We start from the raw sequence: 16856 nt of genomic DNA on the forward strand, positions 1-16856 counted from the left end.
TGTTTGATGTTGCTGCACTCACCTGGCTCCCTGCGTGCTCTCCCAGAGTTATCTCCCGTATGGACATTTGGCCAAGCAAGCTAGAGCCCTGTGGAGTATGGTGCTGACCCCATTGCTCCTGATCAAACATCAGCTCCAAGCAGCTGCTCCCTGCTTTGCTGGCCAGAATTTCTGTGTTTTATTTCAGATGACTGAAAAGGTATCGATAAGTGCTGGGTCAGGGACTCTAAACTGTGTTATTAAACACCCTGCCCTTGAACTACAAAAAAATAAATGAAAACAAGGTCTAGAGTTTCCCTGGGGATGTTTGCAGGCTGCCTGCCCTAGCCAGGGCAGAGCTGTGACCTGATCCTATTACTCCCTGGCTGTGTCTCCCCCCCAGCCCCCTAGGCAGGGACACAATATTTAATTTTATATCACGTTTACCTGCACAAGCACCCTCTGCTTCATGGGTGCAATGCTGCCTGCACCTATCACACCCCCAACACCCCAAGCTGGTCTCCATCTAGAGATCAGGGTCTCTCCTAAGTGCCTCCTGTGGACCCAGTGATCCCCACAAACCCCAGGGCCCTTGATTTAGCAACCCCCCAGCTGCAGGGCCCTCACAGCAGCTCCGGGATGAGGGGACAGGGCTGTTGCACCACCCTGGCTCCACTCAGCTTCCTGTGATTGTGCAGCTCCCCATTACAAAAGCAGCCATGGGGACAGACAACTACTCCTTACGCTTCCTACCAGGGAAGCTGCTGCCTTCCGCAGCGCCTTGGGTGCCTGCAGGACACACGTAGGGTGCTGCGCACTCACAACACCCACTCCAAAGCTGGTTCAAAAGAGTGCTTTTGTACCCTTGAAGGGGAAGAGGGCTCGGAGTAGGGGTGTGGGGTAGCAGAACCACCACCCAGCAAGCTTGCACTGTGCCTCAGTGAGCCCCTCTGCATGGCTGCAGCCACGGGAGGGAAGGGGAAGGCAGAGCATGTTCCCCCTTATTAGACTGCAAGGGTGATCACTCCCCAGCCCTCCTTGGGTCCCTTCCACACCACTGCCAGCCCCTAGCCTACACCCAGCAGTCCAGCCCCTCACCAAAATAACCAGAGGACAGAGTTGCAGAACATCACTATTTATTTAAATGTTACTAATAAGGAAATAATTATTATAATGTCAGGATGGAAGGCACCTCATGGATCATCTGGTCCAATCCTTCTAGATGGCCCTGTTCATTGCAGGAGGCTTGGACTACATGAGCTTTAAAGGTCCCTTCCAGCTCCGTATGATTCTATGATGTGTCTAAAAGATAAGGAAAGATGCTTAAGAGTTTTTCTGCTCAGCCCCGGGGAGCAACTACTACCAGCTCACTGCATCACTGGCCAGCATGGCAAAGCTTGGAACAGTCCTGTGGTCAGGAAAGACTTCCAAAGAGCAAACAGCTCTGCTGCTCTATGCTCCATGTCTTCTCAGCAGCCAGCTTCAAGACATGCCTTCTCCTCCAGGCCCAGAGGCTCAACTCCCAGGGCTGTGGGAGATAAGAGGCTCAGTGGATGGGAAACAGCAGACATGGCTCAAGAAGGACTTCACATTACCTTCTCTAGCCAGCCCAGAAGCTGTGTCCATGGCTCAAAAACTAGCAGGAACAGGTGACACAACAGGGTCTGTCCCAATGGTAGGACAATTCCCTGTGAGGGCACTAAAATCAGTTCACTATCTTGCTCCTAGATATAAGGCAACACACCAGGATTAAGGGGAAGGGACAAGGGACAGATGCCTGTGAGCACCTGCACACAAGCACAGGGCCCAGCCTGTCCATCTCTATCTATGCAGGGAGTAAGTAAGGTAGTGGCTTCCAATCACCAATGACATCCAGTCAGATCAAGTAGGGAGACCTCAGGCTTTACTGCTTTCATCCTCCATGCACTGCCCATCCCTGCAAACTATGGGATACACCTCAGGATGCAGGCCCACCCTGCTGCAGCTGCAGCAAAGTTCCCAAAGTTCGTTATCCCGTCTCAGAGAGAGTCTAGCTATAGAGTGGGAGTGGCAGAACAGGTCAGCCCTAAAATGATGCCTTCCTAGCAAACCCTCTGAGCTGCCAGCAACCAGCATAGTATTGAGAAGAATCTGCTTTGACAGATTATCTGTTAATGCAGCTTTCTTCTCTGCCCAGCAAGGTGCCCTGCATCACTCTGAGGTGCAGGAGGCAGTGGTGGTCACATCTCATCAAAGTGGTGCTGCTGGAAGACAGCTCCAGCAGCATGTTTCACCCACTCCTGCTCGTTGACTCTCCACGCCGCAGCTGCCTCCAATGGGTTGCTCTGGGAGTGCTCCTCCTGAGGCTGGGGAAGGCCCAGCTCCAAGCCTGCTGCCATCTGGGAGTCAAAGGACAAGTTGGTATTGAAAGGAGCTCTGGGATCATGGCTGAGTAGACTCTGCTCCTCTTCCAACAATTGATTAAGTTGGCTTAACAGCAAGGGGTCCTCAAACTCTGGGCCAAGCCCCTCCAGCACAGGGTTCACTTGCATGGTAGGTGCTGCCTGCCTTGGTGACTGACGGATCCGGCGTGAGCGCACTGCAAAAGAGGCAGAGCCAGCCCTGTCATCTCACCACAGAGCCCACAAGAGGGGAAAAAATTGTTTAACAAGGACTGCCCCCCCCCCCCTAGGGAAGAGGGATGCTGCACAGCTGCCAGGCACAAGCACAGCTGGTGGTCCAAAAGGGACTGGAACCCTCAAGTTCTTGTACTGTCCCTGGGCCCAGGGCCCTGCAAGCCTCGGCAACAGGGCTGAGGAAGAGCCCAGAGCTGGGGCAAGACAGAAAAGCCAAACCCAGTGATCAGCCCAGGAAAGGGGTGCTAGGTTGGAGGCATCAGGGAGTTCAGGCAGTCTCCAAGGAAGGTGCTTTGCCCTGGAAGGGCAGCGTGGGACATGGAGGCATGTCTCAGCCCTTGGGCACTCACCTCTAAGTTCCAGCTGTGTCTCCCTGTTCCTGGCAGAGCGGACGTTGGGGAACACAATGAGGCAGAAGGACAAACCCATGATCTGGAAACAAAAAGATGATCAGCACAGGCTTCATAAAAATACAATGATAGGCATCATCAGCTACAATCAATGCCTCAATCCCAAAACTGTGAGGACAGCAGAGACCCAGGGGGTTATACCGCTCACCAAGGTGCAGGTTTTTCCTGCGGTGGTTTTGGTGATGGATTCGCTCACCGAGGACTGCAGTTTCCACAGCTGCTGGAGCAGCGACCTGCAGGAGAGCAGGCAATGCAGGTTAATGCAGTGACTGCACCCAGAGCTGCACCCTCCTCTCCTCCCCCCTTTGCAACCATGGACAGGCCACAATCCCAAGAAGAGGAACAGCACAACTCCTGCCATGTTCAGCAAGAACTCACGCATTCTCCTCCTGCAGCAGCTTCACCTTCTTCTCCAGCCTGCGGTTGTCGGCTATGCAGGCTGCCACCCTTTGCATGAAAAATGAAGAGTAAGGGGGAAAAACAGAGATTTTGTTAGCTAACAGCAAAGACTTCACCTGAGTCTCTCCTCAGGTAATAATCCACCACTGCTGGGGCAAATAAAATTGTCCTATCTGGAGCAAAGGCCAGAGAGCATCTCACACGAGGTCTGGGGAAGAGTGAGCTCTGCCCAGTCCTGCAGAGAAGCACCAGACTAATCCCTAAGGATGCTCACTCCTAGCAGCACACCAACCCTGCTGACCCATCCTGTTGCTCTGTACTGCAAATCAGGCTGACAAGGAGAACACAGTGGAGGTGGCAGACCAGCACCTGGCTTGAACAGAGCAAGCTCTGGGCCAGCTCCAAGCACAAGAGAGCACAACAGGCTGCACCCTGAGCTGCTGAACGCCCTTATTGGGATTTAGGTGATTAGAATTCTGAAGTAAGTTAAATTCTGCATTCTGCTGCTTATAGATTGTACTACATTGATTTTACCTCCAGAGATCCTGTAATATGCAGGAAGAAAATTAGACGGGCCAAACCCCAACTAGAACTTAATCTGGCTACTGCTGTAAAAGACAACAAAAAATGTTTATATAGATATATAAGCATCAAAAGGAGATCTAAGGAGACTCTCCATCATTTATTACATGCAGGGACAAACACATGGACAGAAGGGCAAGGGGAAGGCTGAAGTAACTTAATGCTTTCTTTGCCTCAGTCTTGACCTGTAGCACCAGTTGTTTCCTGGGTACCCAGCCCCCAAGCTGGAAGACACAGATGGGGAGCAGATTGAAGACCCCACAGTCCAAGAGGAGATGGTTAGTGCTCTGCTGCCTCACTTAAACAAACACAGTCCACGGGGCCATATGGGATGCACCCAAGGGCAGTGAGGGAGCTGGCAGCAGTGCTCACCAAGCCACCTTACATTATTTACCAGAAGTCTGGGCTAACTGGAGAGATCCCAGTAGAGTGAGATTGGCAAATGTGACACAAGAAGGGTCAAAAGGAGGATCCAGAGAACTACTCTCAGTCAGTTTGCAGATGACAGCAAGCTGGCTGGGAGTGCTGATCTGCTGGAGAGCTGCTCTGCAGAGGACCTGGCCAGGCTTGATTGATGGGCTGAGACCAATTGTATGAGGTTCAACAAGGCCAAGGGCCAGGTCCTGCACTGGGGTCACAACAACCCCAGGCAACATTACAGGCTTGGAGAAGAGTGGCTGGGAAGCTTCCCAGAAGAAAAGAACCTCAGGGTGTTAGTTAACAGCAGCTGAAAATGAACCAGCAGTGTGTCCAGGTGGCCAGGAAGGACAACTTGATCAGCAAGAGTGTGGCCAGCAGGACTAGGGCAGTGATGGTCCCCCTGTACCAGGCAATACTGTGAGGCTGCACCTCACATTCTGTGTTCATTTTTGGGCCCCTCACTCACAACAAGGACATTAAGGGGCTGGGGAGTCCAGAGAAGGCAACAAAGCCGGTGGAGGGTCTGGAGAACAAATATTGTGAGGAGCAGGTGAGGGAATGTGAGTGGAGAAAGACGCTGAGGGGAGAGGTTTAGATTTGATATTCAGAAAAATTTCTTCCCCAAAAGGATTGCTAGGTACTGGCACAGGCTGCCTAAGGAAGTGGGAGACACCATCCATGGAGGGATTTCACAGTCAGGGAGATACGGTGCTGAGAGACATGGGTTAGAGGTGGACTTGGCAGTGCTGGGTTAATGACTGGATTTAAAGGTCTTTTCTCCCAAAACAATTCTGTGATTTCATCAGCACAAATTACATGCTACACTTATCACTGTATGTGAGGAATTAAGCTTTAATTGAAATTATGATTTAGTGCCATTATCATTCTGCCATCCTGCCAAGGAATCCTAAAGGAACCCATCTCTCCCCTCAGCGTCAGGTGACTTTGCTTTGTGCCCGCACCTGTTTTCCAGGTCTTCCATATACATCTTCTTTCTGTGACGACTGTCATGGGCAGACTGCTTGTTCCGAATCTTACGGCGCACCTTCTTCAGAAGCTGCTCTTCACCCTGCAAGAGTAATTTCTCATTACCAGCAACCCCGGAGCATTGGCAACCCAGCCCCCACAAACCCTGCACGCACCCTGGTGCTCAGCCTGTGTGCTTATGCCCTCCTCCCACACCACTGAAGGAACTGCAGGAGCTGGAAAGCAAAACCTGGCCTTCCAGTGCAGCCAGCAGCTCCCTGGTGTGGCAAAAGTGAGGCATACCCAAGGGGGCTGAAAAGCATGCAATGCACAAGCCACTAGGCCAGTGGAAAAAAAACAGGCTGGTGGCACTTGTGGTGGAACTGCCTGCTTAAAGCAGCCATAGGAGGAGAGCCTGGCAGCAGACTTTGTTTCTAACTGATGAGCAGAGCAGAGGCTGTTGAGGACACATCCCAATCCCTGAATGGAAGAAAATGAGGGCAAGCCCGGCCAAACCTGCTCTCAAACACAGCACCAGTGCTCTCATGCTGTATTTTTGAACCCCCACTCTATCTGAAGCTTTTGAGGTGTCCAAGTCTGCTCAGGAGTGACAGACTGAAGAAAGGACTCACTTCTGACAGTGGCAGACAGGCTGGTATTGCAACACCTTCTTTCCCCAGAAGCGGCTTCTCCTCCTTCGTCAGGACCAGCTCTGGGAAGTCAGACTAGAAAACAGTAAAAACACAGCAGATGAGAATGCCAAGTCAAGAGAGTATACCCCAGAGCAGAGGGGGCATGCAGACAGCACACAGAGTTGGGACCAGTCCTCCCATAGCAGCATCATGCTTTCCTCAGAGATATCCCTCACAGCAGCCAAGCCAGGAGGGGGGGAGGGGGGGGGGGAGACAAGCAAAGGAGAAGCAAAGGCTGGGGCTCACACTCACAGCAGTTGGTGTCTGCACAAAGGTTCCAGGTTCAAGCTGGGGTCCAGCATCCACAGTAACAACAATGTTCTCTTCCAGTTCCTTGCTTGTGCCTTCCAAACTCTTCTGTGCCTCTGGGGAAGGAAAGAAAAGTCAAACGCTGGACCTCAGTGAGGCAGCACCCGACCAGACAGCTTTGAGTAGCATGAAATGACAATTTTATGGCAGCAGAAAGCCACTGAACTTTGCTCTCTCCATTGCTGCCTGACATCCACCCCAAGTCCCTTCCCTCGGACTGCTTGTGTCCTTGTAGCCAGGACTGGAAAAGCCCCCCCCGACCCCTCCCCCCTCCCCCCCCCACACTTACCGACATCAATGAAAACACCTTCTGATGTTTCACACCTCACACTTCCCACCTCAGGACAATCCTGATGAAGGGAATAGTTGTGATCAGCCTGCACAACGCCCTTCGAAAGGCTGCTGGCAAAGTCATTGCCAGGACTCTGGGACAGATGCTGATCCTCAGAAAAGCCGCTGTCACCGTCAGCTGACAATAAACCCTGCACTGCCTCTGGGGTGTTTTCAAAGCCACTCAGCAGGGAGCTCATGAAGTCATCAATCTCCTTATCCAGCAGCTGCAGAGAAAAAGTTTTTACTCAGCGGGGAGCCAAACCTCCCGATCCACAACCCAGCAGTGACTCCTCCCGAAGAACGCACCTCAGCGTCTATCGGGCTCCAATCAACCGCCTGATGATTCTCCTGCCCTGTGATTTCAGGGCCGGGAGAATCATTGCTCAGGAGGAAGTCAATCAGATCCTCATCTTCCAGGACAGCCAGCTCCTCTGGGCACAACATCTGAGAAACAACACCCAAAATGAACACAGACACCAGCAAGATTCCTGCAAGATACTGCAGGACACTGCAGTGTCCTATGGACACTGTCTCAGTGGCAACAGCTGCCAGCAACCTGCAGACACAACAAGCCCACACACACTTCCCCAACAAGGCTATTATACCACCAGGGTGGTCCCACAACACCAGCCTCCTCACCAGACTACTAGAGCCCAGCCACAGGACCCATGCTGCACCCAGAACACGAAAGGTGTAAGAAGGAGGGGGAAAGTGGAAGGGTCCCACACTTTCTGCTGTGGAGAGCACCCAAGACCCTGACATTCCACTGATGCCTGAGGGTGCTGTACCCCCAGCAGAAGGGGGGCCAGAGGGGACAGCCTCCTGTTGCAGGCAAATTACAAAGTCATCTCCACGGGGGAGATGGAGCCCCCTAAGGGGGCTTTATTAATAATTTTAACTGATGAGCAAATTATAATTAATTGACAACTGAATGCAAACGAAATGGTAATCAAATGGTGATTGAGAACTGAATCATAATTAAACAGCAATTTGGCAATCATTCAAGTGATAATTCAAACAATAATTTAGGCAGCAGTCAAACACTACCTCTCACCACACTTCTAATAATTGAGTTATAGCTGTAAATAGATACATAGGTAGGTAGGTAGGCAGGCAGATAGATTAAAAAACTCACCATCACTAGCATATAATATACTTGTAGGCCAAATGTAACATGTGGCTTACCTCGCTGCAGCTACCCACTGCTGAGTAGAGGGTCTTCCAGCCTCACGAAGTAACGCCGAAGATGTCCCAGCTCGAGGGGGAGATGACCACCGTGCAGCGCTGACCCGGAGAGACAGTGGGCTCAGGCTCAGGGAGGGTGCAGGCATTTATAGCATGGAGCGATGGACTGGTAGTCAAATCCCCGCCCTTGTTTGTGCACATGTGCGGCTGAGTTAGTTTTAGTTTTGTCTAATTCTGTCTTTGGCGGGCACTGTTATCTCCTGATAAGATGTGTCTGAGGCTCCTTGGTCCCTGAGAAGATGCAGGCCAGCATGGTTCTCACAGTTTGCAGAGCAAAGCTGGCACCAGTCAGGGTCACTTGGCTAGGATGCCTGAACCAAAGCAAGAATGACTTAGCCAGAGCAGGGGGACCTGTCACACATCCCCATTAGAAATGTTAATTAAGCTTTCACACCTAGCTAGCAGGTGTCACTGCCTGAAAAACAAACAAACAAACACAAAAATACCCTAAACCCTCAAAAGAAAAACAATCAAAACAAGAAGGCTGGGGCAGACCTAAGCCACAGAGATGTTGTGCCTGCTGCCTGGGAATGACAGCATTGATTTGTTTGGAAAAGACCTTTAAGATCATCTTGTCCAGCCATTAACCCAGCGCTGCCAAGTCCACCACTAATCCATGACCTTCAGCTCTACATCTCCACATCTTTGAAACACCTCCAGGGATGGTAACTCCAGAATTTCCTTAGGCAGCCTGTGGCAGTGCCTGACAACCATTTTGGGGAAGAAATTTCTCCAAATATCCAGCCTAAAGCTCCCCTAGCACAACAGGAAAATATTTTCTCTTGTTCTATCATTTGGGAGAAAAGATCAACATCCACTCCACTGCAACCTCCTTCCAGGCAGTTGTACAGAGTGATAAGGTCACTTCTCAGCATCTTTTTCTCCAGACTAAACTATTCACATTCCCTCACTTATTTCTCATAATATTTGTTCTCCAGACCCTTCACCAGCTTTGTTGCCCTTCCCTGGACACACTCCAGCCCCTCAATGTCCTTCTAGTAGTGAGAGGCCCAGAACTGAACACAGGATTTGCGATGTGGCCTCAGCAGTGCCTGGTACAGGGGGACAATCACTGCTCCAGTCCTGCTGGCCACACTCTTGCTGGTACAAGCCAGATGCTGTTGGCCTTTTTGGCCACCTGGGCACATGCTAGCTCATGTTCAGCTGCTGTTGACCAACACCCTCAGGTTCTTTTCCCTCTGGGAAGCTTTCACCATTCATAGAATCACAGAATTAACCTGGCTGAACAAGACACTTAAGATCATCAAATCCAATTGTTAACCTAACACTGCCAAGACCTTAACTAAGCCATATCCCTAAGCACTTTGTCTATACTATCCTTAAACACCTCCAGGGATGGTGACTTCAGCACTGCCCTGGGCTGCTCATTCCAATACCTGACAATCCTTTCAGTGAAGAAATGCTTTCTAACATCCAGTCTAAACCTCCCTTGGTGCAACCTGAGGCCATTACAGAATCACAGAATCATTGTGGTTGGAAAAGGATGGAAAGGTCTTCTGAGATCACCAAGCCCAACCATACACACATACAACAAGCAAAAAACCCCAAAACCCTACAATCTCAGACACTAGAGCATGCCCTGAAGTGCCACACCTACATGTTTACTGAATACCTGCAACCACCTGCCTGGACAGGCTGTTCCAGTGCCTGACCACTCTTGCAGTACGGACATTTTTCCTATTATCAATTTAAACCTCCCCTGCTCAGGTTCAGGCTGGTTCCTCTGATCTTGTCATTCACATGGGAGAAGAGGCCAGCACCCACCTTCTTTCACATAGTTGTAGAGGGCCATGAGCCCTCCTCAGCCTCCTCTTCTCCAAACCAAACACACCCAATTCTCTCAGCCACTCCTCATATGAATTGTCTCTAGATCCCTCACTAGCTTGCTAGCTCTCCTCTGGACAACTCCCACCTCAGTGAGAGGCTCAGAACTGAGCACAGAATTCTCGGTGTGACCCCACCAGTGCCCAGTACAGAGGCACGGATCACTTCCCTTCCCCTGCTGGCCACTCTATTCCTGATACAAAACAGGATGCTGTTGGCCTTCTTGGCCACCTGGGTACACTGCTGCCTCATGTTCAGCCAGCTGTCCACCAGCAGACTCAGATCTTCTGCTGGGCACCTTTCCAGCCACTTCTCCCCAAGCCTGTAGCATTGCCCTCTTGTCCTGTGTCACTGAACAGACCAATTCACACCTCTTTGCAACACCTCTTTACCCAGCTTGGTGTCAACTGCAAACTGACTGAGGCTGCAGGCCATTACCCCATAGCCCAAATTGTCCTAAAGATAGGACAGGTTGCTACAGGCTGGGCACAGAGTGGCTGCAGAGCAGCCAGGCAGAAAGGGACCTGGGAGTCTGGGTTGATAAGAAGCTGAACATGAGCCAGCAGTGTGCCCAGGTGGCCAAGAAGGCAAATGGCATCCTGGCCTGGATCAGGAACAGTGTGGCCAACAGGTCCAGGGAAGGGATTCTTCCCATGGACTCAGCCCTGGGGAGGCCACAGCTTGAGTACTGTGTCCAGTTCCGGGCCCCTACGTTCAGAAAGCAGATTGAGGTGCTGGAGCAGGTCCAGAGAAGAGCAAGGAGGCTGTGAAGGGATCCAGCACAAGTCCTGTGAGGAAGGGCTGAGGGAGCTGGGGGTGTTCAGCCTGGAGAAGAGGAGGCTCAGGGGAGACCTCATCATTCTCTACAACTCCCTGAAAGGAGGTTGGAGCCAGGGGGGGTTGGTCTCTTCTCTTGAGCAGCTCTCAGTAAGACAGGAGGGCATGGGCTTAAGCTCTGTCAGGGGAGGTTTAGGTTAGGAAATTACAAAGAAATTATTTACAGAGAGGGTAATCAGGCACTGCAATGGGCTGCCCAGGGAGGTGGTGGATTCTCCATCCCTGGAGGCTTTTAAGAAGAGACTGGATGTGGCACTTGGTGTCATGGTCTGGGAGCCAGGGTGGTAGTGGATCAAGGTTTGGACTTGATGATCTCAGAAGTGCTTTCCAACTCGGCTGATTCTGTGATTCTGTGATTCTGTGATTCTGTGATTCTGTGACAGGGAACCGGCCCCAACACGGAGTCCTGGGGGACTGGTGACCGGCCAACAGGTCGCGGGGCGAGCAGAGCTTCACGGGCAGGACGGGGAACAGGGAGGGGACGGGGAGCAGGGCAGGGCCCGGGCACTGCTGCTCCCACAGACACCGAGCACTTCCTCCCTAGGAAGCGTGGTCCGGCTGGCAGCCCGAGGACGGAGCGGCAGGTGAGGCGGAAGGGAGGATGGAGGCAGCGGGCGGGACGCGGCAAGGACCGCGCCGGTGTCGGGACACCCACCCGCGGGGAGCCAAGGAGACTCCCACCTCCTCAGACGTGGGGCCGACCCGAAACAGGGCACCACGGCCCCCACTGATGGGCTGTCAGCATCGCCCCTCCCCGCGGAAATGTCCCCGCCCCACAGCCCGGCCCACCCGCCCCTCAGAGCCCCCTCGAGCCCCATCGCACTCTCCGCGAGGGGCGGTGACAGCTCCCGTCCCCTCCCGTTCTCCCTCACCTCCACGCAGCCCCGCCGCCTCCATCGTGCCACTCTTACGTCACCCAGACCCGCGGCTTCCACCGCACCAGCTCTGACGTCACCGAGCCCCGGGCACGCCCCGAGAACCCGCCCCGCCTCTACCTACCCAGTCCCCCCTCTTCCCGCTCCCCCCCCCCGACCCCGTCCGGCGGTAACGCGCCCATTGGCCGGCGGCGCGTGGGCGGCGGGAGCGCGCGCGGGGGGTGCCGGGGTGTGACGGGGCACTCGCGTGTGCCCGCGGGGTGGCCCCCCGTGCGGGGACCGGCGCGCGGCCCCGCGGATGTCGGGGCTGTGCAGGGACCGGGCAGCGCGTAGCCCCGGGCGTGTCGCTGGGATTGCGGGGCGGGGAGGTGGTGGTGAGGGGGAAATGGGAAGCGGGCGGAGCGCAGCCCCGGGGCTCCGTGCCGAGCCGAGCCGAGCCGTGCGGGCCTGCGGCGCGCCGTGTCCCGGCGCATGCGCGGCAGGGGGGGCGGCGGGGCGGGAAGCGGGCGGTGCCGCCCCGCTCCGCTCCGCTCCGCACAGCCTCGGCGGGGCCGCCGTACTGCTCCTGCCCGCGCACAGGTACGGGAACGGGGGAGACACAGCGTCCCGGTCACCGGGAACGGGGGGTGGGTGTGTGGGTGGAGGCGAGACACGGGGGTCCGATTACCGGCAGCGCCCTGGCTCCCGGGGGCAGCCAACAGATGTCCCGCGGCGAACCCCCCCAACCCCACTTGTCGGCTGTGCGTGGGGAGACGGATAGAGGAGGAGCAGCGTCCCGGTTACGGGGACCTCCTGGCTCCTACTGGGGCTTTTCCCGCGGGCTGCTGTGAGCCCGGGGGTCGGTCACGCCGAGGCCTGGTTGTGGGGTGCCATCGCCCCTGGATCTGGCGGCACCCGCACACCGACACCCACTGGGGGACCCCGGGGCAGCACGGGCGAGCCCGGCCCAAGACCCGACCCCGTTAATCGTGGCCCTGTCCGAAAACAGCCGCCGCAGGCCACGGCCAGCAGTCTCCACTCGCTTGGCCTGGGCTAGCATCCCTGTTTTGGGGCGTCCAGGGGACCCAGCGGGGGAGGCCTGGTAGCGGAGGACATGAGGGGACAGGCTTCAGTGTCGGCTGCGAAGCCTTCTCCCTCCCCCCCGCCCTTCCTGCCCACCCTGCCTGTCCTCGGGGGGGGGATGGGGGAAGCGAGTGGGACGTGTGTCTGCAGCCCTTGGCGCGGTGTTGGGTGGGGACGCTGGAGGAGGAGGAGGACATGGCTCCCCACGGGGGACGTCACCCCTGGGCTCCTGCCGTCATGTCCCAGGATAGGACAGGGCGCTGGCGTGGGTGCTGTGGGCAGGGCTTCACCCTCGTGGGGGAGCAGCGTGGGTCCCCACCATGGAGCTGCTAAGCGGGCAGGGGAAACCCTGCCCCATCCTCTGCCCATTCCGTGCCGGATCCTGCCCGCGCCCCTGCGAGCTCCCCGACCCTTTGAATCTGCCGGCAGGATGTCTACATGCTTCTGCCGTGGCTTCATCGCTGGCTGTTAGACCATATTTGGTAGCAATAATTGTTTACTCCCTTCTCCTCTCTCCCTGAGCCTCGCTGCTGAGAAGGGGAGGGGACATATTTTTGGGATCTTTAGCTTTGCCAGAGCCTGTGGGTTGCCTGGGGAAAGGTCTGAAACCCCGCTACGGACCATGGGGTGAAAGACCTCAAGCGCTAAATGGGCAGGGAAGGGTGCATGGTGGGCACTGGCCAAAAGTACGGCATGCTTGCCCCACAGCACCCGCAGGAGTTTGGTGCACCCTGAAGTGGCACATCCTGGCAGATTTGGGGAAAGGGGCTGGGAAGGCTGAGGAAGATCAAACAGGGACCTGTGGGGCACCAGGGGCCTGTGGGATAGCTTCCTATCTGGCGCTGAGCTTTGTGGACTACTGGGTGGTTAAATGTGCCCCAAAGCCCAGCCACACTTTCCTCTGACTTAACATTTTCTGCCTGGCTGGTGGAATAGCAGTAGGCAAGGCACTTGCCCTGGAAAATGAAAGTGTACCTGGTGGTCTCAGAAGCTGTGGGTGCACCCCAGCACTGCATTGGGGATGCTGTGCCGGAGGGCCAGCTCGCTAAGGATGTAGGAGAGATGGAGTTCTGCAAATGCTCACCTCTTGCTTGGAGGTGAGCAGCTCGGGAGTGCCATCATTTGTTCCCTTTCCTTTTGGAGGGCAGGGGCTGACCCACAGGAGTGGACAGGCCAGCAGACACACAAGGAATGCTGGCAGTTCTTCTCTAGAGCTGCTTCACACCAGCATGGCTGAACACGCAGGCAGGACAGCTGGGACCCTCTAGCCCCAGCTGCCCATTGCCCATGCGAAGCAGGGCTGTCATACCCGTGGGGGCTGGAGGATGCTCCTGCCCCAGCCATGGGTATCAGCCAAGTGCTCACAGAGGTGCTGTGCATCTAGGGCTGGCCTCACCGGCCACTTGCACTCCCCGAGAGCTAGCTGAGCTGGACAGAACCATCTTCCTGTCCAACGTGGATGTGTGGCTGGGAAAGAGGAACTAGGCTGGATGGGCTTGTCAGTGTGCACCCTGTCGCCAGCCAGGGTGGCCAGCTCAGCCTCCCCATTGGTGCAGGAGTGAGCCACCCCTTTGGTGCTTTCTGTGGCTGGGTATACTGGTCCCATGCTGGAAAACCCAGCAAGAGCCTGCTCCAACTCCATACCAGGTTGATTTTTGACTTTGTTCCTCATGCTGCTGTGCAGACACCAATGTGCAGGCATCACAGTGGCCTGGTACCTGCCTGACTGTGACAGTGGCCATTCTGGCTGGGCCTGCAGCCCCGTGCCTGTGGAAAGCCCCAACAGTGGGGTGGTTTGCAGCTGATAAAGCTCCCTGCAGCCAGCTCCGACTCCAGGGATAGCCCAGAGTGGGGCTTTTTCCAAGTGAATCTTTTTCTTTCTGTAAGTAAAAACAAACAAATGAAAAAAACCCCACAGCCAAACAAAAACAACAAACCCAAACCTTATCTGGAGTCTCCTTTAGAAAGAGCATATTAAAAATGGCAAAATTTTTGCATTTGAAGCTTTGCAACTTGTTCTGCCATCTACCGAATTTTTGTTGACTTTTTTATTTTTTCCTCCCCCACCCCCATCCCCCCCCCCAAAAAAAACGGAAAAACCTCCTCCATGACCATTTTGCAGCTCTAAAGTCAGCCAATATGAATATAGCAGCTACGTCATGTGACAGAAAACTTGCTCTCAGTGGTCCCAGCAGTGATGTGGTGGTTCCTTGGGCGCTGCCTGCCCATGACTGTCCCTGCCTACACTGTTCCTGAACAGAACCTGGAGAGAGGAGAGCCTGGAGACCTCCAGCACCTCCATGGTTCTGCTCACCCTAGTGCAGGGGAGAGACAGAGGCAGCTGTGATGGCTTTTGGGGTGTGGAGGTGGGTGGGAACTCCACGAAGGAGCATGCCCACCACCACCTCATTTTGGAATGGGCTCAGGAGTGTGCTGGTGGCTTCAGGGGTTGCATGCAGCTTGCTCTAAAATGCAGAAGTGTGTTAGTGTGTCTGCCGGCTGGCCAGATCGCTGTTCCGGTGCCTTATCTGCCTTTGCATACCGACAACCGATTGAGGATGGGTTTGCTTGCTCTGGAGGCAAGCCAGCACAGAAATTTTCTGTGTGGTCTTCCAGACTTGGCTTGTTTGGTTGTGGGGTTTGTGTTTTTTTGTTTTTGTTTTTTTGGGTTTTGTTTGTTTGTTGTGGTTTTGTTTGGTTGGGTGTTTGTTTGTTTGTTTGTTTTGTTGCTTTTTTTCTTTCCAAGGGGACAGCTTGAATTTTGCTGTCCTTTTTCCTTTATTTCCCTGGATTGCAGCGCCAGGCTCCCACGCTGTCTCATCCGCTATGTTTAGTCCAGCTCTTCCTTCCCCACGTGGTATCCGGAGGGGAGAGGTCCACAGGGGCTGAGCCCTGCCTTGGTGCCCTCACAGGAGGCGGTGTGTTTGCAAGCTCGGTGTGACGAGTTGCCACGTTTGCTGACAGATTTCCCCAGAATTTGAGGAGGTGTTACTTCTTCCTTGCACAGCAGAGAGCATTTCTGCTTTAGTCATGGATGTCAGACAAAGTTCAGCTGTTGAAGCCTGAAGTGTTTCCATAGAATATAGGAATTAAAATGAATCTCACATCCCTCTGAGGGCTTACTTGAGGTCATTGAGCCCCTTCCCTGTCGAGGTCTGTTGTTCCTTGTGAGAGCTTGGGAGTGGGAAGGCTTGGGCAGTCATCTTCCTGCAGGGTCTGGGGAAGCATAGTGGAGGTTGTGGTGAAGGACAGGCACACCGTCTGATTTTTGGTGGCACTGGAGGGCAAGGGCAGGCTGCAGAAATGGCCAGGCACGGCCTGGCTCGTCTTGGTTCCTCTTTGCCATCCGGAGTCCTTCCCTCCCCTTCCTCTGTGGTCCCTGACCTTGTCCTGGCAGTGGCATGTTCTCCTTTTCCTGCAGAGGGACAGAAAGCAGCTTGATGCTCAACTGAAGAATATTTTTAGATCTCGAAAAGATGGCCTGGTGACCGCAGCAGCCGCTCTGTGTGTAAAATACTTGGAAAACCTTTTCTGCAGCAGGGTGTTCCTTGTCCCTTCGGCTCTTCAGCTTTGCTGGAGCTTCCGGATAGACGGCAACGGCACAGGCGGGCGGCTTCGCTGCCTCCTCCCTGCTGCCGCCGGGCTCCCTCAGTGCGGACCCGAAATGCATTTCATTCCTCATCAGCAGAGCCAGTGGGGGCCGCGGGCCTCCGCAGAAACATTGCCGAACGGCTCAGGAATGCAGAGCTGGAGCAGCTCCATGTGCTGGCGGAGGCGGCACACTCCGGCGTCCCTGCCTTCCACCCTGCACCGCCAGTGTGTGGCTTTAGGGCTCTTGCAGCACCAGGATCCCAGACTCCCTCCTGGCCAGAATGGTTTGAAGGAACTTTTTGTATACCTCAGATTCTGCCCCTATCCCACTCGGGTCCGTGTTTGGGAGCAGCCCACACCAGGGTAACCCTCTTCTGTGGGGGATTGGAGCTGGCAGTGCTGGGCAGGAATGCGCAGCCTCACCTGTGGTGCAAGGGAGCCTTGCTAACAAGTTTTGCCCAGGAACCTTCCCAGGTCAGGCTGAGGATTCACATAGCTGGTGACCTTTCAGTGACAGCTGTAATAGGAGATCTGGTAGGAGAAAATCGATCTAGAAAAGAACAAGTAGGTGCATTGCTGCTTTTATCTTCTCCCATCAGCTGGGATTTAAGGACAAGGCAGACTGGATCAACACAGAGCAGGGGATTCCTTCCATCCCCATGAGCAGGCTCTCAGGGAGTGGAAAAGGCATGGATG

The 16856-nt window shown here is 54.5% G+C and overlaps 2 protein-coding genes across 5 annotated transcripts in view; one reads left to right on the plus strand and one right to left on the minus strand.

The window, feature by feature from the left end:
- Positions 1 to 1098: 1098 nt before the first annotated feature.
- On the minus strand, positions 1099 to 11582 carry CREB3 (cAMP responsive element binding protein 3). The gene is made up of 11 exons (XM_030467556.1): positions 11505 to 11582; positions 7891 to 8365; positions 7012 to 7149; positions 6662 to 6929; positions 6316 to 6428; positions 6004 to 6096; positions 5368 to 5474; positions 3383 to 3451; positions 3153 to 3237; positions 2945 to 3026; positions 1099 to 2557 (listed from the first exon to the last, which is right to left on the minus strand). Exons 3-11 carry the CDS (start codon positions 7147 to 7149, stop codon positions 2199 to 2201), a joined length of 1314 nt encoding a protein of 437 aa, XP_030323416.1. The 5' UTR covers positions 7891 to 8365; positions 11505 to 11582; the 3' UTR covers positions 1099 to 2198.
- A 401-nt stretch (positions 11583 to 11983) lies between these two features.
- Positions 11984 to 16856, plus strand: part of TLN1 (talin 1) — a 38414-nt gene continuing 33541 nt past the window's right edge. For 3 of the 4 annotated variants that reach the window (XM_030468014.1, XM_030468015.1, XM_030468016.1), the window contains exon 1: positions 12004 to 12086. The gene's annotated coding sequence lies outside the window, so the exon portion shown is untranslated. Of the gene's footprint in view, positions 12087 to 16856 lie in introns of all 4 variants that reach the window. The other variant, XM_030468012.1, reaches the window with a different exon arrangement.

Source organism: Calypte anna, chromosome Z (assembly GCF_003957555.1).
Source record: "Calypte anna isolate BGI_N300 chromosome Z, bCalAnn1_v1.p, whole genome shotgun sequence".
In the NCBI taxonomy this organism is placed as follows: Eukaryota; Metazoa; Chordata; class Aves; order Apodiformes; family Trochilidae; genus Calypte; species Calypte anna.